At 39.0% G+C, this 22,556-nt stretch overlaps 1 protein-coding gene across 1 annotated transcript in view; it reads right to left on the bottom strand.

Annotated features, from left to right (window-relative positions):
- Positions 1 to 22,556, bottom strand: part of DCHS2 (dachsous cadherin-related 2) — a 352,630-nt gene that overhangs the window by 107,202 nt on the left and 222,872 nt on the right. The window contains exon 3 of the mRNA XM_063458543.1: positions 10,094 to 10,325. Within this exon, the coding sequence (XP_063314613.1) occupies positions 10,094 to 10,325 (232 nt within the window). The remainder of the gene's footprint in view (positions 1 to 10,093; positions 10,326 to 22,556) is intronic.

Genomic DNA, 22,556 nt, shown 5'->3' on the forward strand with positions numbered 1-22,556 from the left:
ATATGCATTTATTTGGTGAATCTCTATGAGTAGATGCTGACTGGTGCCGCACAACATTTTCCTGCACATACACAATAGCATTTGTTGAGCTCATCAAGTTTTATGATCTCAGCTATGCATGTGGAGCCAACCGTTGCGAGACCAGCTCCACGTGGGAAAAAGGGGAGTTTAAACTCTTTTTTACTACATTCTAAATGAGCCGGGCACCTAAATAGTTTGCTAACATTATAGTATCAGGGATACATGTTTGTGTTCCTGACACAATAGTGTTAATTTAATTTGTAATGTCTACAACAATCTGCACTTTTTGTAAAATGAAAAAAAGAGGACAGACACTTCACACATAAACAACTTCAGCGAGCTAAAGTGCTTTAGGAGACCGGAAAGTCCCTGTAAAGTGAGACCAATCATTTAAGGGAGTTCATACTAGTGGAAGGGTTAATATTGCTGGGAGATTATTACAGTTTCAGATTTCCATAGGCTATAATTAGCACAATACATTTAGACAAGATTGGTTTCTAAGTAAAGCTTGGGGTTGTAGTTTGGATAGTTGTTTTCAGTAGGTCACATGCCAGTAGGTCACATGCTTACATAATGAAATAAATGAGATTTAACTATATACCAATACTTTATCCGGAAGAATAAAATAAATGTGTTAATTATTGAAAGGTTCCAGGATATATTAGTCAGTGTCTTTGATTTACATACAGAAATAACCTAGAACACAATCAAATCTAAAGAACGTAAAACACTTTCCAGTAATAAGCTCTATATCTGCTTACAACTCCTCTATAGTCTGTTTACGGCTGAACTAAATGTAACCATGTTTGGCAAATGTATAAACACGAAACGCTGTATGGGAACTCTAAATGCACTGTATAGGAGGGGACATATAAGATGGTATGGGGAGTCATTGTTTTGGGACATTCGTAGTAAGAAAAGAATGTGGGAATGCATTCAAATGTTACATCTGGTTTGGAGCTATTTTGACAGTCTGTACTAAATCCTAGAAAATAACTTGCCCGAGGAAACAAGGATACACTTTAAACTATTCTTAACTGTGCAGCACATGCCCTGTGATAATTAAAAGAACACTATTCTAATAAAAAGGTTATGGTCACTGGAAAAAAAGGGAAACATGCAGACAATTATATTTGCAAGCAAATGTTGTTAAAACAATATCTAGTTTTAAAGTAAGTAATTGGTATTACATGAGCACTGCTGTTGTTTAACATGGAATTATTCAATTTCTTCCGAGCGATGTATACATAGTTTATAGTATCATAGTGATATAGGATAAAAAAAACAAACAAAAAAACAAACATTAAAAGCCATATAGGATAAACACACATCTCTGTTATCTGCTTTGACACTCACTTGAAAACCTACTCTCTTTAGTAAATAGGATGAGAATCATGGCTCACTTGAAAAAGTCTTTGCTCCCTGTAGTTTTCTTCTAATAGTTTGGGAACCAATAATCCCTATTTAAATAGAAGCAGAAATTATGTTTTCTTAAGGATGCCAGCAATAGTGATGTACCGAACTGTTCGCCGGCGAATAGTTCCCGGCGAACTTAGCGTGTTCGCGTTCGCCACGGCGGGCGAACATATGCGATGTTCGGTCCGCCCCCTATTAATTTACTAATACTAAGTAAAAATTACTTAGTATTAGTAAATTGTGCCCCTACTTGCAATACCGCGAGTAGGGGCATGTCTATTAAACAGTGAGCAGCCTGTGGCTGCTCACTGTTTAAAAAAAAAAAAGGGTGGGTCCTAAAAATCACAATAAGAGGGGGACCGATTGTCCCCCCCTGGCCCCCACCCCTGAGCGGCGGGTGGGGGCCCTAAAAATAACAATTAGGGGGGGACCTATTGTCCCCCCGGCCCCCACCCCTGAGTGGCGGGTGGGGGCCCTAAAATTAACAATAAGGGGGGGACATATTGTCCCCCCCCCGGCCCCCACCCCTGAGCGGTGGGTGGGGGCCCTAAAATTAATAATAAGGGGGGGCCTATTGTCCCCCCCCGCCCCCACCCCTGAGCGGTGTGTGGGGGCCCTAAAATTAATAATAAGGGGGGGGACCTATTGTCCCCCCCCCCGGCCCCACCCCTGAACGGTGGGTGGGGGCCCTAAAATTAATAATAAGGGGGGGCCTATTGTCCCCCCCCCCCGCCCCCACCCCTGAGCGGTGTGTGGGGGCCCTAAAATTAATAATAAGGGGGGGGACCTATTGTCCCCCCCCCGGCCCCACCCCTGAGCGGTGGGTGGGGGCCCTAAAATTAACAATAAGAGGGGGGACCTATTGTCCCCCCCCAGCCCCCACCCCTGAGCGGTGGGTGGGGGCCCTAAAATTAACAATAAGGGGGGGGACCTATTGTCCCCCCCGGCCCCCACCCCTGAGCGGTGGGTGGGGGCCTTAAAATTAACAATAAGGGGGGGACCTATTGTCCCCCCCCAGCCCCCACCCCTGAGCGGTGGGTGGGGGCCCTAAATACAAAGGGGGGGTGCCCTTGTTAACCCTTCCCCCCCCCCAAAAAAAAAGGATCTATCTACCTACCCCCCTCACCCTAAAAATAATGAGGGGGGAGCTTTAACTAAAACCCTGTAAAAAAAAAAATAGATAAAAACAACTTACCATTTGATGTTTTCTTTCTTCTACAATCTTCTTTTTTCAGCCCCAAAAAAGGCCAAAAAAACCATAATAACCGACGCAATTAAAAAACAAAAAACAAAAAAAAACGACCGCACAAAAAAATAATCCATCTTCACCCATGGAGGGCTCCGCGCAGACTGAGCTCTGCAGGGCGGGGGAAGGCTTATAAAGCCTTGCCACGCCCTGCAATTAGGCTAAGAACACTCTGATTGGCTGGTTTAAGCCAATCAGAGTGCTCTTTGTCATTTTACACAGCGTGGGAAAGATCAATTTTCCCACGCTGTGTAAAATGACACAGAGCACTGTGATTGGATGGATTTCAAGCCATCCAATCACAGTGCTCTGTGTCATTTTACACAGCGTGGGAAAGATCAATTTTCCCACGCTGTGTAAAATGACACAGAGCACTGTGATTGGATGGATTTCAAGCCATCCAATAACAGTGCTCTGTGTCATTTTACACGCGTGGGAAAGTTCTTTGGAATTTCCCCACACTGTGTAAAATGACAAAGAGCACTCTGATTGGCTTAAACCAGCCAATCAGAGTGTTCTTAGCCTAATTGCAGGGCGTGGCAAGGCTTTATAAGCCTTCTCCCGCCCTGCAGAGCTCAGTCTGCACGGAGCCCTCCATGGGTGAAGATGGATTATTTTTTTGTGCGGTCGTTTTTTTTTTGTTTGTTTTTTAATTGCGTCGGTTATTATGGTTTTTTTGGGGCCTTTTTTGGGGCTGAAAAAAGAAGATTGTAGAAGAAAGAAAACATCAAATGGTAAGTTGTTTTTATCTATTTTTTTTTTTACAGGGTTTTAGTTAAAGGTCCCCCCCCTCATTATTTTTAGGGTGAGGGGGGTAGGTAGGTAGATCATTTTTTTTTGGGGGGGGGGGGAGGGTTAACAAGGGCACCCCCCCCCTCCCTTTGTATTTAGGGCCCCCACAATAGGTTAATTTTAGGGCCCCCACCCACCGCTCAGGGGTGGGGGCCGGGGGGGGGGGGACAATAGGTCCCCCCCTTATTGTTAATTTTAGGGCCCCCACCCACCGCTCAGGGATGGGGGCCGGGGGGGGACAATAGGTCCCCCCCTTATTGTTAATTTTAGGGCCCCCACCCACCGCTCAGGGGTGGGGACAATAGGTCCCCCCCTTATTGTTAATTTTAGGGCCCCCACCCACCGCTCAGGGGTGGGGGCCGGGGGGGACAATAGGTCCCCCCCTTATTGTTAATTTTAGGGCCCCCACCCACCGCTCAGGGGTGGGGGCCGGGGGGTACAATAGGTCCCCCCCTATTGTTAATTTTAGGGCCCCCACCCGCCGCACAGGGGTGGGGGCCGGAGAGGGGGAGGACAGTAGGTCCCCCCCTCATTATCTTTATGGCCCCCACCCGCCGCCCAGGGGTGGGGGCCGGGGGGGGGGGGACAGTAGCCCCCCCCCATTAGCATTATGGCCCCCACCCGCCGCACAGGCACATTACTAGGAAAAAAGGCTTTAGTTGTATTGACAGGGGGGCTGCCTTGAAGCAGCTCGGTGGGAGGTCTTGGATTGGAACATAGGCATACGCTTATAAAAAAGATCACTATCCTCTCCCCTTAGAGCATTAAAGGACATTATGGGATTATGATTCCTTAATATATTTTTATTTCTGACTATGTAATTATAATATATCTAATAGATTTGACTCTATGAAGACTTATCTTGGAGAGAAGTCCAAGAGATTTCATGTGAAGTGTCTCTAATGAGTTCTCATCAGTGGCATATATATGGTATCTGTTGGTATATCTGCCAGAGTACGATAAATAAAAATCAACTATTATTGACCTGGATTCTTACTGCAGATTTTTTGCCTCAGACACCCATGATAAGTAAATATAATACACTCCATCCTAATGTTTTTGGTACTGTAATTGTTTATCTGTTAGGTTTCCAGTCATTATATGAGCTTATCTATAATCTTCACACTGACTTGGAGTATACTGCACAATATTTGTTGGCCTTTAGCCCACTGATATTATCCAGATGGGGACTTGCCACCTCAATAAACTCTTTCTATATAGATATAGAGATACAAATGGATAAATATGATATAACCTTTTCTCAAGTAATGGGTTATAATCATTATTTAGACCTACTGGGAGTCACAAGAAATTACAATAGATGCCTCTATCGGTGCATCTAGGTTCCTTTTTAAGTTCTTTTCACGTCACCTTTGTTTTTCACGTTTTTCTAAATAAATTTCAATTAAATTTTTGTATTTACATGTCTTATATGGTGTATTCATATACAAATTAAACACTATTTGAGATTTCTATTCTAGCACTGCCAAAGAAAATAATATTTATTTAGTGGTGATTTTAGTTTGAGATTTTGTCTCCCTGCCATTGGGGTGTGGGGTACTTTCTCTCAAATGTCCTCTTCTGTTTAAGTCTAAATTGAGTTAGGCCCTTATTATCCACTCAGTCCATATTTTCGCTATAAGGATCAGACTTCGGTCTGATACTTGTGGTTGTTTTCTCTGTACATTAGAAATATGCTTAAAGGGACACTATAGTCACCAGAACAATTACAGCAGGCTGTAGTGGTTATGGTGCTTGGAAAGTCTCGTTATACATATTTAACTCTGCTAATGCTTTCTTGTTATCATAAGGTTCTGTTGTTGTTGGGTTTTTTTTTGTTATTGTTGTTGAATAATAGGAAGCTTTGCTGCACTAATCCTTCTTGCTTATAATTCTTAGCAAAAAATCTATGTCCAACTCAAAATTATTCATGGCCAACAGTCTTAACTCTGGAAATAATATTCTACTCACAACTGCAGTAATCTCACCAACAGCAGACATTCAGAGGCACCCGAGAGGCCTAGCTTTCAGCTGTAAGCACTACTATAGGAAAAAATGAAAACAGGTGCATAACTCAGGCAAGAATGCTATTAGCAGCAGGAGAACAGTGTGAGCTATCAGGCACTGGATTGATTTTCGAAGGTGGTAAACAGATATCTCTTAATGTAAGTCACATAGCTCTCTATAGCTGTTAAGCAGGATTCTGGTTATCATTAACTTGTTCTATACTGCAGAATATGTTCCTCTTGTAGATGCCATGAGCTAAAGTCTGATGAGTGGGATGTTGCAGAGTTATTTTGGAAAACACATTGGCACTAGAACACAATCATCAATAAGTGTCAAAATACAAAATACTGCTGCCTAAAGAATGCTAAAGATACAGGCACGATGCTGCTAGCTACGCATAGATAATCTTATTTAACAGAGACATTTTCTGTTTGCTACATTATTTGTATAGGCTATAGAATGGATATATGAATGAAAATATATATATTTGTGGCCGAGGTCAAAGGCCAAATGTATTCAATAAGGTTTGAGCTACACTAGTAAGAGACCAGTAAGACAAACAGGTAGAAAAAAAAGTGTCCACCTACTGAAAGAATATTATAAGGAGATGTTGGTGGGGTTATAATCATTGGCAGAATATTACGATCCCAGTAACTGATATACCAAGGAGCCATAGTACATAACACAAAATGTGGATTTGTGGATAACTTGTGGATATGTTTGGAGCAACTGGGCATTGTCACAGTGAGGCATATGAAAGATATTGAGGACATGTGTAGTGACTGGAATTAACATTTGACATAATATAAAAACATGAATGACAGTCCCCAAACAAAACCTTATTTGATGATTAAGTAGAAAGGTGTGCCTACATGATACCCCTATGCAACGTGCATTCACAGTTTGATCCATTATTGCGAATGAGGTTTAAGGTGTGAGAAAAGTTGTCCTTTATAGACACAGAATTTCTGGCATAGAAAGTTGATATTTAAACTTGGGTACTATGAACATTGCTAAACGTAAACCAGAAGTATAAATGCCAGGGCAGCTTTAAAAGCAAAAACAGTTAATTCCCTGGAAGTGACAGCCTCACATTCCCTAATCCCTATAAACTGTAAGAAGCATTTACTGGGCTCAAAAATGCTTTAAGGTTAAATACACTTTTGCTTCTGCTGCCTTTCTGTGTTCAGGACAGCTTCAACAGACCTGACCATTTTTGCTAGTGTAAATAATGAAAAAGGTAGGTAGCTGGGCAGAGTCAGCAATGGGCACGTCCATGATGCATTTAGTGTCAGAAACAACATGTCCACCCACAAAGGGAGCTCATCATGTCATCATGCTTGCTATGCCACGGTGCCAGGCTGACAATAGCGCTATAGTGTAGTGTATGGACTTAAAATTGCCGGAATTCAATTCCAAATTCGCCATGAATGTGCAGATAAATAGGCGCTCACAGTGCACTTTCCCTCAGTCCTCCCAACACCGTGTGACACTGCTAGGCTTCTGAGGCAAAACTGTGTGTTACACAGAAAGAGAGACCATGTGACATGGCTTTGCTGCTCCATGGTGTCTTGAGTGTGCTCATTTGGGCATTCCTTTAATGGTGCGACTGTGTAACATTCATTAGCAGGGTTTTATATAATTCACTGTACACTGCATACCCGATGGGCCAGGGAGGCAAAAATAAATATAAATCTGGTGAGATTCTAAAAAATAAATAGCACCATCTAACTTTGTGCATATATCTCAGCAGTGGCAATTTTGCTTTAAGCTATTGCTTTATTCCTGTTTTCTTTGCAGAATGTAAAAATCTTCTGTATAACTTTACAGCTGGGAATGTGTGCAATGTACAATAAGTATTTTGCATAACTGCTAACATTTTCCGGGCAATGTAAAATTAGGAATCAATGCACACAGCCAGTGCTACTATACAGATACAATATTTATCATGCCAAGCCATAGATAAAAACATAAACTCCACAGCCCACCACACGTGAACTACAAACCCATCATGTTCAGTCACTCAAAAGGACTTCTAGTTAAAAATAATAATATGTATTTCTGATGGGACATTCATTGAGCTGGCTGAGCTTCACTGGATTTGCATTCTGGAGCAGCTAACATACCAGAACAGTTAGCATTACTAGGCCAGCAAGAGAGGTAGGTGAGCTTTATAGGGTTTGTAAAATACAGCAGCTCATGTACAAAAATATGCGTATTCCTGCTGCAGTCACTGGTTATTGGCTGGCTGATTTAATGCTGTAGCATTGGCATGCATGGCATGTCCTCCTTCAGCCTCTGCAACTCATCATCTGAGTCATAACACTGCACTAGAATGACAGAGGTAAAATGCTAATCAGAACTTGGTACAAAATACGGTCTGTACAAATGCTGGAATCACATCAGGGGGATTAACATGCAGGATATCACCTTATTGGTTCATATACAGAACGAATGAACATGATATACAGGTGATAAAAATTAGAATATCGTGCAAAAGTTAATTTATTTCAGTAATGCAACGTAAAAGGGGAAACTAATATATGAGATAGACGCATTACATGCAAAGCAAGATAGTTCAAGCCGTGATTTGTCATAAGTGCGATGATATATATATATATATATATAGTTATTACGGCTAATCCAATTTACGCTATATATATATCTCAAAATATTAGGAGCACCTAATATTGAATTATGAACACTTGTTACTCTCTCATCAGTTCATCAGGGTATGGACTTTGTAAAGTGTTATGCCACCGATTGTAGGAACTGTACAAATAGCTTGTTATATCCCATTTGTAAAGGCTGGACATTTTCTACCTTTTGTTGAAAAACATGCTATTTTCTTGTCTGTGATTTGTCTGGCAGCAATGACAGCCACCATAATTCATTCACTAATGGCTGTAGCAATTAACTCAAATGAAAGTAATTGAACTCAAAATCAGTGGCCTAATGCACAGTGTATCCACTCATTTAGGCAACAGCAAAATTGCAACTTTACTTTCAAATACACTTTACAACTGTCATTCAGTGACTACTTTGCATTGCACAAGCTATAGCATAGGGATAAGCAGCAGAAAACAGTTACAGGTGAGACAGAATAAAGAGACGCTACACACGAAGATTGTGGGAAATACACAAAACGCCTATGTGTTGAACACACTGCCTTCACATATATTTATATACTTTTACATGTTCACAGGGTCATCGTATCTGGAAAAAGTGCAACTGAGTGCAGATGGGGAATGAGTATAGTGCAGAGAAAGAAAATGGTTGACACAAGGTGGGACTGAGCACTAATTTGTGTGTGATATAGTATATAGAGAAGGGCTGGGCAAACAGTAGAGCCTCAGATGTTGTAGAACTGAAACTTCAATGATGCTTTGCAATTCTAAAGACTGGCAAAGCAATGTGGCAGCTGACGTTCTAGAACATCTGGGGATCTACCTTTTGTCCAGCCCTGGACTAGATTATAGAAAGGTAAGAATAGTCCTCAGAGAGTTTTTATCAGAAAAGTCAGGGGCACCTTTAAAAGATGTGGAGAAATAACTAATCAGCAAGCAGTGGACAGAAGAACTCTCAAAGAAGGGGACCAACATAAATTGTTCATCTGTCATGAGCAAACTAAATGGATACAATTTGCTAGTGGATCTCTACTTCAAATAAATAACTATTTGGAAGCAAATACTTCTTATTCAACTGGCAATTTCTATTTCCCTTCAACTTTCTATGGGTGCCACACAAAGATCATTCATTCAACTAGCCCTTTTTCTCTTGACAACTTTATACAGTTTTTGCAATATGAATACTCCCTAAATACATATGAAACTTGAATGCATATGAAACCCAAATGGAGTTCAGTATTTTGTCTTGATCTCTGTCTGCTGATCCTTCTCGTCTAATGGTTTATAACTCACCTACATCATAGGACCTAGAGATAGACAGGGATGTGGTGATGGTATCCTTATTTTATCCCATCTTACATTTTAATGCATGCCTCCTGCCCCTACCCGTCTCTCTCCCATTTCCAACATTTGGCATGCTTTTAATTCATCTTCTTTATATGTTCTTGACATCAATTGTTCCCCAGGTACAACTTCTTAATTTCTGGACATCTTGCTGCCCGGATTTTACAGTTTTTGACTTACAAAATATTAACATTGATTTTAACTTTGCAAAATATGTTATTTTTTCATATTCTCTGATTTTATTTCCATAGTGATCCACATCACTTTGCATAAACCTTTTTTTGTAATTGTTACTGTTGAAATACTATAGAAATACTATAGAGTTTTTTTTTTAACGTAATTATTTTAGATGGCAGAGTTTCTCGCCTTCATATATTTGTCCTTGGAATTCCCAGCTAATCTCATACCTCATCTCACAATATCTCATTTTCACTTTAATCCAAACATGTAATTTAATTATGTGGTCCTGCAGATGTTCACTTTCCAAGTAAATGTTATATTTTACAAATGAGCTCTGGGGCTCTTTCAAATTATGGAGAACTACTAATACCAATTGTTATATGAGATGTTTGTCTCAACAGCAATCATAGATTCAATAATTACATTTACTGAGTTACAGAGTGGATATGAATACAGGTACCTGTTGATGAGTCCACAGTAAACAAAGAAGACAGGTCACCAGGAATAAGCTCATATGTCACTTCACCAAAGGTTCCTCCATCGCTGTCTGAGGCCATGACATTAAGGATCTCCGTCCCAGGCTGAGCATGACTGCTAATACTTGTCATATATGTTGTAGGCTCAAATGTAGGAGCATTATCATTTATGTCTTCTATTTCAATTCGAACAAAGGCTTGGGCACTTAATCCACCCTGTTGAACAAACAATAGTAGATTCAAAGTATTTTATGTTACTGGGTTGCAGTCATTTATGTTTCATTGTTATAAAAAAAGTTTAAGTGATCAACCATCCTGAGCATCTGAGCATGGAAGCTGTTATAACTTTGGAAGTATCTGGATAACAACATGTTACATTTGTGTTACTTTGAACAATGCCATCATAAACAAAATAGGTTCAATTCTACAATACAAAAACAAACAAACAATGTTTTCAGAAACCTTCAAAAGTGCAGTTTTATTAGTTAAAGTGAGAATTGCAAAAAAGTCAAAGTGAATTTAAGCCAAAATAACCACATTAGAAGAAGTCTTCCATGTCTTTCCAGGTCTGCATGGCTGCATGTCTAAATGCAAGGATGACTTCAGGGAATTAGAAAATAAACTTAAGAATAGGACTTCCAGGGTTGCATTTTGATGTTACCTGTGCCAAGAGTTATAGTGGAAAGTAGTGGGAGGAGGCGATGCGTGGCTGCAGCTGTGGTGTAGGAAGGAAGGTTTGGGATTTTTAGAGCACTGGGCTTGTTTTGCGTTTGGTAGCAATCTAAATGGAAGAGTGTCTGCTGTGCTGGGGAACAAGATGGCTAGAATTTGGAGAAGATGTTAAATTAAAAGTCTAAACAGGGAAGATAGAACAGAAAGGACATGGGATCTAACTCAGGACAAAGGAGGTGTATGCAGGGGAAGAGTAAGTAAAAGCATGTAATAAAATGTTACAAACCTGTATACCTAACACTATATTGTTTGCCCCTTTAATAAAAAAAAAACTGTAATAAAGGGCATTAATGACTTATTTTTCTATCACTGGCATCACACTAACTTTTCCCCTTTGTCCAATCCAGAAAAGGCTGAACCTGATGGATTCAAGTGTTGTTTTGATTTGATCTATGTAACTATATAGCAATATTGCTTTAGTTTCACTATTTTGGCCTGAAATTTGAAATTCACTTTGAGTTCTCTGCAATTCTTATAACCCTGAATAATCTGTTTCAATTTGGAAATACATGTGTGGGTCCAATATTGCAGTCCAATATAAAATGTTTTAGTAACCAGAATCAATTGCACAATTTTATTATTTTAAATGGCACATATTAAGCATTTTCAAATGTAATTTTAAGCAGATGCATGCATTATTATATTAGCCTAACAAATAAATGATTAATCTGTTACATAGTTACAGAGTTACATAGCTGAAAAGAGACTTGCGTCCATTAAGTTCAGCCTTCCTCACATATGGTTTTGCTGTTGATCCAAAAGAAGGCAAAAATCATACAATTTTGCAACAAACTAGGAAAAAATTAATTCTTGACCCCAAAATAGCAGTCAGATGTCTCATTGGATTAAGCAGCTATTACCCCACTAATTAGAAATTATATCCCTGTATGTTATGTTTTTGCAAGTATTTATCCAATTTCAGTTTAAACATCTGTATGGACTCTGATAAAACCACCTCTTCAGGCAGAGAATTCTATATCCTTATAGTGTTTACTGTATAAAAACCTTTTCTTTGCCTTAGATGGAATCTCCTTTCTTCCAACCTAAATGTGTGACCTTGTGTCCTATGTATAGCCCTGTTTATTAATAGATTTCCAGATAATGGTTTGTACTGGCCCCGAATATATTTGCTTAATGTTATCATATCCCCTCTGAGGCGCCGTTTTTCCAACTAGAGACATTTACATTTTTTAACCTTTCTTTGTAACTAAAATGCTGTTAATGCTTTTTACACATGTCTCAAAATGGGACACATCGTAAACATAATACATGGCTAGGGGAATATTTATACAAGAAATTGACTTGGTTCACTCTGCATCAGGGTGAAAAATAAATTTGACTATCTCAACCTGAGTGTGACACTATATAAATATATATATATATATATATATATATATATAAAAATATATATATATATATATATATATATATATATATATATATATATATATATATATATATATATATATATGCTTTTATTTAACAATATTTATAAAACTTTCAAATGTTCCACAATGTTCTGCCATTATTGATACTTTTACTTGTAGGTTGTTATATAATTCTCAAGCTAAATTGATTCACCCTTCTTCAGCTAAATAAATCAAATGTTATATAATCATAAATTATTTTTTGTGAACTCATAAACTTGAAATTGACTTCTACTCCTGGATCCTTTGTGAGCATAGCTCCCTCTCCTCTGCTGGAGCTGACAAATCAGAATGAAAAGAAGAAAAAATACTGCTTCTCTCCTGGACACTGCTGGAAACCTTCTACAAGCTGCCTGAACAGACATCCAGATAGCTCATTGGCTGTAAGTACCTTTTTTTAATTATTATCTTTATGTGCCTTCATTATGTAGTAATAGCAATATGTATTTCTTTATTCGTTATTTTCTTATTAATTATAGAAATCTGCCGACCACAAAATTATCAGCACTGTATTAGAAGCTGCACCAAGATTGACATACCGACTGTATTACATTTACTGTGCGATTGTCTTATCGTTGCAGATATCTTCATGACCCTATTTATGTAATGGCATATTGAGATGTTTGAAAAATGAAAAAAAAAAAGTCATTATATGTTTAATTGTTTCATAAAATTTTTCTTTTATGTACTAATATTTTTTTTATTTTTTTTTTCTCCATAGCGGTCACTCGGCAGTGCAGGACATGAAAGTGTTGCCCTTTGTCACATTTAAAACCATCATAGTCACATTGCATCAATTTTCAATGCCTGCCCATCAGTTATCTAAATAATTTTATTGTGAACAAAGTTCACAATAATAGTGCATGCGCAATATAGTGTTCAGCATTTTATTGGTAGAGCATAGCACTTGATGTGCATGCACTTTACATTCACAATGCTTCTCATTTGATTGTACGGGAATTCATCATGCTTGATGAACAAAAAGGAAGCTTTGAGTAGTATGTCTGGGGACTAATATAAAGGTATGTAAAAGTTTATTTTCCTCGTACCTTTACATTTAAAAAGGGGGTAAGATGGGGTCAACAAGATGCCACAAGCATAAAAAAAAACTAAAAAAAAAAGAATATGTATGTATATAGACTATAGTGTCCCTTTACTGCACAGAGCAATTCCAGAAGAAAACACAATTAAGTTATTTATTGTAATGGGTTTCACATCCAATTTGTTTTATAAAATGCAATAAATCTTTTTAACTAAAAGTAGAATAAACAAACATCTAGTGAATAATAGTGTCTCAGAATAAAGAGCGAAAAGTTAAAGGACCACTATAGTGCCAGGAAAACAAAATCGTTTACCTGCCACTATAGGGTCATTAGGCCCCCCCACCCTCAGGGCCCCCCTCCTACTGGGCTGAAGGGGTTTAAACCCCTTCAGCCACTTACCTTTCTAAAGCACCAGGCTCCCTCAGCGCTGGTGACCTCTCCTCCCCTGCCAACGTCATATCTGAACACGCATGCACGGCGAGAGCCGTGCGCGCATTTAAACCACCCATAGGAAAGCATTACTCAATGCTTTCCTATGGACGCCCAACGTCTTCTCACTGTGATTTTCACAGTGAGAATCGCGTGAGCGCCTCTAGCGGCTGTCAGTGAGACAGCTACTAGAGGCTGGATGAATCCTCAGTGAAACCTGGCACCCAGACCACTTCATTGAGCTGAAGTGGTCTGAGTGCCTATAGTGGTCCTTTAAGCATAAATTATGTAATAAGTAGCAAAAACTACAAGAAATTTCACATATTTATTTCCACATAAAGTCGCTATTTTTTGGTGCATTTCCCCAGTGACATCACTAATAGTTAATTCCCTCTCCAAATTAACATACTACATATTGCCTGACTACGTTCCGCTGATCTATAGCTTAAAAGATGTATTATCTTTGGAATTTATAACTTTGAATAAAACACTGAAAACCACCTATAATTTGTGATAACCTTTTTTTGTGAGATATTATTTTTTGTTTTAAAGGGACACTATAGTCACCAAAACAACTTTAGCTTAATTAAACAGTTTTTGGTGTATAGATCATGCCCCTGCAGTCTCAATGCTCAATTATCTGCCATTTAGGAGTTAATCACTTTGTTTATTAACCCTGGTCACACCTCCCTGCATGTGACTTGCACAGCCTTCCTAAACACTTCCTGTAAAGAGTCATCTAATGTTTATCCTTCCTTTATTGCAAGTTCTATTTAATTTAGATTTTCTTATCCTCTGATATATTAATAGCTTGCTAGACCCTGCAAGAGTCTCCTATATGTGATTGAAGTTCAATTTACAGAGCAAGAGATAAAATTGTTTAAGGTAAATTACATCTGATTGGAAGTGAAACCATTTTTTTTCATGCAGGCTCTGTCAATCATAGCCAGGGAAGGTGTGGCAATGGCTGCATAAACAGAAATAAAGTGATTTAACTCCTAAATGGCAGTGAATTGAGCAGTGAAACCTGAGAGGCACAATCTATACCAGGGGTTCTCAACCCTGTCCAGGATTTAGGGATTACCTGGGTGTGTCTAAGATATTTAGAAAAAGAAAAAAAAAAACACCTTAGCCTTTTTTTCTTTTTCTAAAAACCTTAGACACACCAAGGTAATCCCTAAATCCTGGACTGGTAGAGGGTCCTTGATGACTGGCTTGAGAACCCCTGATCTATACACTAAAACTGCTTCATTAAGCTAAAGTTGTTTAGGTGACTATAGAGTTCCTTTAAATTCATTCACGATTTAGGAAACGACACTATAATCCAGTTCAGTCAAGGCAAATCCAGTGCACACATTGCAAATCAAGGGGAGAAATAGAAACATTCTAGAAACACACTGGGTTTTTATCCACATGGACAAAATCTGGTGAACATGGCTGAATTTTAACTTGAGTGGCTCTTTATTTATGTTAATTCAAGTCAAAATTCAGCCAACCTGACCAAATCTGCAACAATCGTCTGGATGCATTATTCAGTGTCTGATTAAAAATCAGTTCTTTCATACAAAGTATAGGTTTTGGAATATGTATAAAGCTCCAAAAAGTAACTAGGGAGCAAATGCATCCAGCATAAAGCACATCTTCAAATGATCATTTTATGTGTATTTTATTTTTTTTTAATTATAGGGGATACGGACAGTCAATATTAAAAACCTGAGAAACAACATGTGGTCTTTAATTGAATTTGCATTGTGCAGTTTATTGCAGATCCATGCTTTTAGATTATCTTAGTGCTTTGCAGTAATTAATTAGTAAAAAAAAAAAATTGCATCAATGATCAAATATTCACTTAGGATGCACACATAAGATTGATATGCTGGGCGCACAACAGATTTGCATTAAATGTTTTATCAGATTTCCTACATGTAAATGCATTCTTCGTGAAGATTAAGTTTCAATTAATTTGATATAGTGCAGGTGTATAGACACAAAGCAGTGTATCTCTTGGAATGAAGAACTCGTTGCTGAAAATGCTTTCATTATAACCCCATTAGGAAAACGACTTGATAGGAACACAAAACACATTCAAATCACAGGACCAGGGTCACCTTTAATATGTAAACTAGCTGGATCTCTTTGTATGCTCTGAATGTACAGAATGGATTTTGTTACTTTTGTGAGCCTAAAATTCAGTTCAGGTTAAGATTGGCTTTGCAAGATACTCAGTACAAATAAGTCTGGGTAGAAATTAAAATACACACAGAAGGAAGTCAAATGTTAGCTTAGATTTTCTTGAATCTTGGGCTATTCATTTGCGGATTATTAGTCTTCAATTATACACTACCAATCTATTGTGCATAGCAGTTCTATAGTTACTGATATATACAAAAGAATAGCAATGGTAAAGATGTATACACTATGACATTCGGTCTTAATGGACGCTGTGACAGATCCTCTGTCCCTGGATTTTAAAGTTTTTTATTCCCTTCACCTGTCTGTTCGGCCACGTATGGTTATTCCTTATATTAACATTGCCCCGTTTGACTAACCGAACAAAGTACCTAACACAGGGACTACCCAGAACAGTCGAGTGCTGCTAGTTGACCCACTTGACCTCTTTAACACCTCCACAAATCTCAAACACTTGAACATTCTAAGTGGTCGGCTGGGTGGCCGCCGTTCGTATGGACGAACACAAGGTCAGCCATCTTGTTTTGGCGAATGCTTCCAGCGGTGTTTGGACGTTGAGTGCATGGAACTAATATTGGACACTCAATGGCCCGAACACCGCTGAGACTTCCACTCTCACCTATTTTCGTTCCTATTCATCCGAAGAAAGCGGCGTTCGGGGGAAACCAATCACCCGAACGAGGGGCACACGACTAGTTCTTCCACGAACTGTTACCTTTTGTATTTTGTCATATTTGAAGCTCCCGAAAGAGACTGACCGCACAACTTGAATCTATGGAGCTATTTTGGGCAGGAGCCTCGTTTGCGGTCAGTCAAAAAGAAGACTTCCATGAAAATCCTGAACCCCTGAAATTATCTGGGTGATTTTTAGATATGTTGCTCACCCAGATCAGGGCTATCAGGGGATATTCTTGTGGGGTTTATGCAAGTTTTGGGGGTACTTTCGGGTTGCCTGTAAATTGAGTTAATGCAGTACTTGACTCAATTATCTCCCAGGCAGAGGGGAGGGATTGCATGATATGTATGGGAGTGGCATGCATTGTAATACTGTTGTCATTGGTCTGTGACTTTGTAATTCAGTCTTCCATTAGGTACAGTGGGAGTACCCCTTGCATGGGGATTGTCACAAAAGGCCAAGTGTGGTCCCATTAAAATCAGTTCACTTCACCCTCAACACGCAGCCTCGTCTCGTGATTGTAGGGAACAGCTATACTTGCTATAACCACTAGCTCTTATAAGAGCTATACCAGCTATACCGCTCTTCTTATTGCTTGGAGATCAACTTGGGAACACTGCAGCGCTACCCACACTAGGGGAAAAAGACATCTCTAGCGGTGGCTCTAATCTAGAGCAGCTATTGTACTGCCCAACTATTATTTAACATTAAAAAGGGACATTTATTTCAAGGCTACTCTTAACTGTCGAACAGTCATTCAGTAAAGAATACTAGACTTTAATGGAAAATGACGGCTACGCCGTCAGAGGCCTCCTCCGATAGAGGTTGGGAGGCCAGGTCTAGCGGGGTAGAGAGATAGTGCCACAAAGAGGGGGTAAGCGACCCTTTTGGGATCCGTGGCCCTCTGGGAGCTCGAAGCTCTGTGGGTCTTCCCCATGGTCACGCTAGTTTGCAGGGTTTTTGCTAGTAAATATACATATTTTGTTTTGGTTTAGATGGTCTGCACTATTCTTTGTCTTTCTATATTTGCAGATCAGTTTAGCGCACTTTTTTGGTAACTATTTGTCTATATTCTGTGTATAATTCTGTATCACTAGGATTGAGTGCTGCCATACTGTATGTTTTATATCCTATAGCGCTGACACACAGTTGGTCTTTTTTTGCTAGTAAAGGAGACCAAACTCAAGCAACCATCTTGGTTCACCATCAAGCCCCGCCCCCGGACTTCTGCGACCTTAACCTATTGTAAGGCATACTGAAACCCAGAGGGACATGTTAAAAAATAAACAACATAAATAGAAAGTGATCCTCTTGCATCCAGTATGCCAGTGTTGAGCAGCACATTTGCTTGCTCTGGGTATTATTTAGTTATATACAGCGCAGCCACATTTTTTGCAATTTCATTGTACTGCATATTATTTTGCTAATCCTGTTATGTATTTCTGCTTGTCCACCTTTAAGGCTATTTGCCTAGAGTTTTTGTGCAGTATAACTTTATTATATTCATGTTCACAATTACCGGTAATTGCATTGTCAGAATTCTAGCACTACTATGATATATGTTAGTATTTTTACTTTAGTTATACATCTGTTTGGTTAGCTGTTTGAATACATTTTTGTTCTCACTTATTTTATTATATTTTTTAGATTATTTTAACAAATTTCTAATAATATTTTTTTTGCCATACTTTTTGGTGATTTTAGCATTCATACACTGCAAACATTTTCCACAGTGCTTTATACCGTAATTATAGTATGGAGATAATATCCTCATCATTAATTTACACACCACTTATCAATATTCTTCACATCTCATATATCAATTTTTAAGTTTTATGCACATACATTTCAGGAACTCTGAAGTGTATGGATCCAAAGATCATACCCTTTATTTATATGGCAACTTGCACCATTCCAGATATCGTTCTAGATATCGTTGGTTACCAACTCATTACATATTTAGTCTAATTTAGTTGTAATTACATGGCTTTGCCAGCAAATAATTCTCTATGCACTAAATTCATTTAAAAAAAAAAAAAAAAGATACTTTCTTTGGTTCAGTTTTGGTTACATGTTTTTCCAGTAATCCGAGCCTGCCACTCTAACTGGCTACTTGTATTTAATGACATCAGGAACTATTTGAGACTATTTCCTGGTCACGCAATGTTTTCAATGACAAATACGCAAACTCATTTATCATTAAAACTCTACTTCCATGTGCACATGAGCCATTCTACCGTGACCAATATTACATTCTTTAAAATGATAGATTAATGTTTGTGTAAGTTATAGGAAGCAAGCAGCAGCTATTAGAAATCGTTCCGTAATAGTATACCTGCAGACATAGAAGATCCTGGGATGTGTCTAAATCAAGGGTAGGCAACCTTCAGCACACCACATGTAGACTATGTCTCCAAATGCTTTGCCAGCATTATGGCTGTTAAAAGTGTCTAGGTGTTTATGAGAGTAGCAGACAAGGGGCCAGGAGGAAAAGGACTGAAAGGATGTATTGCAGTAGCAGCTAAGGGAGAGTTAAAGGGACACTCTAGACCCATACAGCACTTTATTTATCTGAAAAGCTTTATGTGTGAAAGGTGTGTCCTATTTTTTATTTCGGAACAGTGCAGATTTTAATAGAAATTGACACTTTTGCAAATAATACTGGTTACACTCGTTGGCAGAACTACTGATGGTGCAGCCAGTGAGACTGCAGCAGGGCCCACACACTAAGGGAGCTAGTTGGGTGGCTCCTGCACAAAGGGCCACCCGATGGGTATGTGTCAGCAGGGGCCCAGCCTGACCACTTGCGTATCGGCAGCCTGGCAGGAAGTGACAGCCTGTCACATCCTCACAAAGAGATAGAAACCACATGGGACACAGGAGGAGATGGCAGAAAGGAGGGGGACTGGGTTGAGAGAGCCAGCCCATAACTCCCAACAGCATTAGCCTTCTACTGGACCCCAGTGACATTTTGACCAGTGTGTGTGTGTGTATGTCTGTCAGTGTGTGTCTGTGTATCTCTTTTTCTGTCAGTGTGTGCATCTGTGTATCTGTATGTCAGTTTGTGTGTCTGTCATTGTGTCAGTGTGTATCTGAGTGTTTCAGTTTAACTGGGGTTGTATCCATGTGTATATCTATGAGTGTATCTGTATGTTGTCAGTATGTGTATCTGTGTTTATGTATGTGTGTCAGTGTTTGTATCTGTGTGTCTGTCTATCTGTATGTCTATCAGTGTGTGCATCTGTATGTGTGTAACTGTGCTCGTCTTGTTTTCATGTTTATCTGCATATGTGTCGGCATGTGTATCTGCATATGTGTGTGTGTGTGTGTGTATGTGTGTCTGTATATCTGCATGTGTGTCAGTGTGTGCATCTGTGTATAGCAATGTGTATATGTGCATACAATTCAGCATTTAAACACCAACACTACACACAAACACACCGCTGCCATCAAACATGAACAATACATACAATCACCCGTGCATTCAAACGTCAGCACTAAATACAAACACACCTCTGTACAAAATTATATATAAACACACCACTGCATTCAAAAACCACACTACACACAAATTCCTGCTTGCATTCCAATGTCAACACAAACCTACTCCATATAAAAACATGCTTACATTAACCACACAAAAACTGCTCAGTGCTAAAAACAACTCTGCAAGAATGGGAACATAGTAGAACCCCAGCTGTCACAGTATCTACCTTTGAGCAGCCTTGCGATAAAGGTGCCCCAAAAAAATTCTTAGACCAGGACCCCTCTACATTAGTTCTGCTACTGGTGACACCCCCTGGCTTTTCAAGCAGACAACAGGTCTTGTTAATTGCTTGTTTGGTTAGCTTATGTGTCCTGAACTGTCCAGAGCACCTGCCTTGCAAAGACTTCTGATTGAACTGCATTGGGAAGTCTGTGACTGAACAGTCACATACAGTCTGGGCAGGGTTAGTAGGGTAGGGCTTGCAAAGCAGCAGACAAGAGAACTGCAGTTTTCGCAAGCTGTTTTTAGATATACTCCCACTGAAAAAAATGCTTATTTAATGCATGCAAGTTTTCATTTAAAGTATATCTAGCAAACAGCGATTTATATTTATTTTGTATCTGGGCAGTGGAATGTCCTTTTAACAAGTATAGTATTTCAGCTTGAAAAAGTTCACGGAAAGTATGCATAAAGTGAGTATAGTCTGCTGCAACATTAATTTCATGGATTTATCTTTACTTTCTGCCTAATTGTTATACAGGTCTGACCATTACATACAGAAGCAGACATTGATTTTATTTGCTATACAGACTACACAAGGGCTGTCAAGCTGCGTGAGATCAGTGGTAAAATAACATCAAGAGTATGCTCACTCTAAAAAAAAAACACCACAAGGTGAAGAAGCTACAAGTAATTTTTGGATAATTTGAAGGAAGGGTATTTATCAACTAAATGGGGAATTGTGAAGAATTGAGGAAATTCAAGATAAACACAGAAATATATAAATAGCTGAGAGATTTTATTCCAATTTACTAAAATGGGCTTTCACTTAATCTGACTTTGATTTGAATGGATATATCTTAATGTTGAAGTCATAACTGCATAATGTGACATCATACGTTTCAATGCAGATTAACCTAATTTTAAAACTTGTTATGGCATATGGAATTTATGGAATTGTGGGTCTACATCTCAAGGGCAGCATCATACAGTGCACATTTCACTGGCTTCATGAGTTATATGACTGGGCTGCAGCCACTGTTAACAGGTGCTGTCATTAATTCTATCCTCAGAAAGAAAAACAAAGGATTAGGAATCACACCCCGAACATGCATTTCTCAGTAGTGATGCTGTATTAAAACCAATATCTATACAAAATACAGATTAAGGATCAGTGCACACACAAACAATAAATACAATTTTAAATCTTTCAAGGTTACTTAAACTCTATCTTAGCAAAGAAATATGGTGATTTATTTCCCCCATTTTGTTATATTGTGTTCGTCCACCATTACGTCCCAGTACTGCAATATCGATGAGTGCTTTCTAATTTAAACATGGGAGACAAACTTGAAGAATTTTTCAAAGAAAGTTATTTGACCTTAAATTTGAAATTTGCTTTGAATTCACTTTATTAGGCACGTTTGAGCTATGCTCATTGCGCTAGGACCCTGCAGAGAGCACTGAACATTATCCTGGACAGTGTTTATTTTTTAAAAAGGGTGGCAACCCTACCCCTACATGTATCTCCCCCTAGCTCTGCTACTGACACATCATTAAAGGAATAGGGGTGTACCACTTTTGCGAGGCAAACTAGAACATGTATCTCTCAGAGCTACCTTAAAAATGCTGGTATAACACAGATGTTGAGATAGATAGACAGACAGACAGATAGATAGCACTTATATAGATAATAACCATACATTTTTAAAATGTTATGCTTAATAATATATATATATATATATATATATAAAAATGTGCAAACAAAATATAAACAGAGCGGTAGGTGGCATGATCATGGTCTAACAAAGACATTTGAATAGTGGGCGGGGCTTTAACGCAAATGTTGGATGGAACAGCTCCTGCTCAACAAAGCACATTTTGCAGTATTACAGCCACAAAAAGCCTTTTCTAGACACATATGAGCCACAAGTCAAGAGGTGACCCCACGGTGCACATGCTGATACCGCATAAGAAAACCCACATGGGGGATTAACCCAAGGATTCAGAGTGGCCTACAAGCATGGTCAGCGCAGGGGAGGAGGTCGATCTCAGGACACCATATAAGGTTGGAAACTCGAGTATGGGTCCCCATTCCTCATATTATGGACCAGTGGGGGGTCATCCCGGGTCCAGGAGAATCTCCTTATGTTCCATGTCAGCAATGCCATGTCTTCCTACCCCTATAATGATGGCAACCAACAGCGGGCCTTCTGAAGCAACACACCCACATTCCACTATTCA

The sequence above is a fragment of the Pelobates fuscus genome, chromosome 6, assembly GCF_036172605.1.
Source record: "Pelobates fuscus isolate aPelFus1 chromosome 6, aPelFus1.pri, whole genome shotgun sequence".
NCBI lineage: Eukaryota > Metazoa > Chordata > Amphibia > Anura > Pelobatidae > Pelobates > Pelobates fuscus.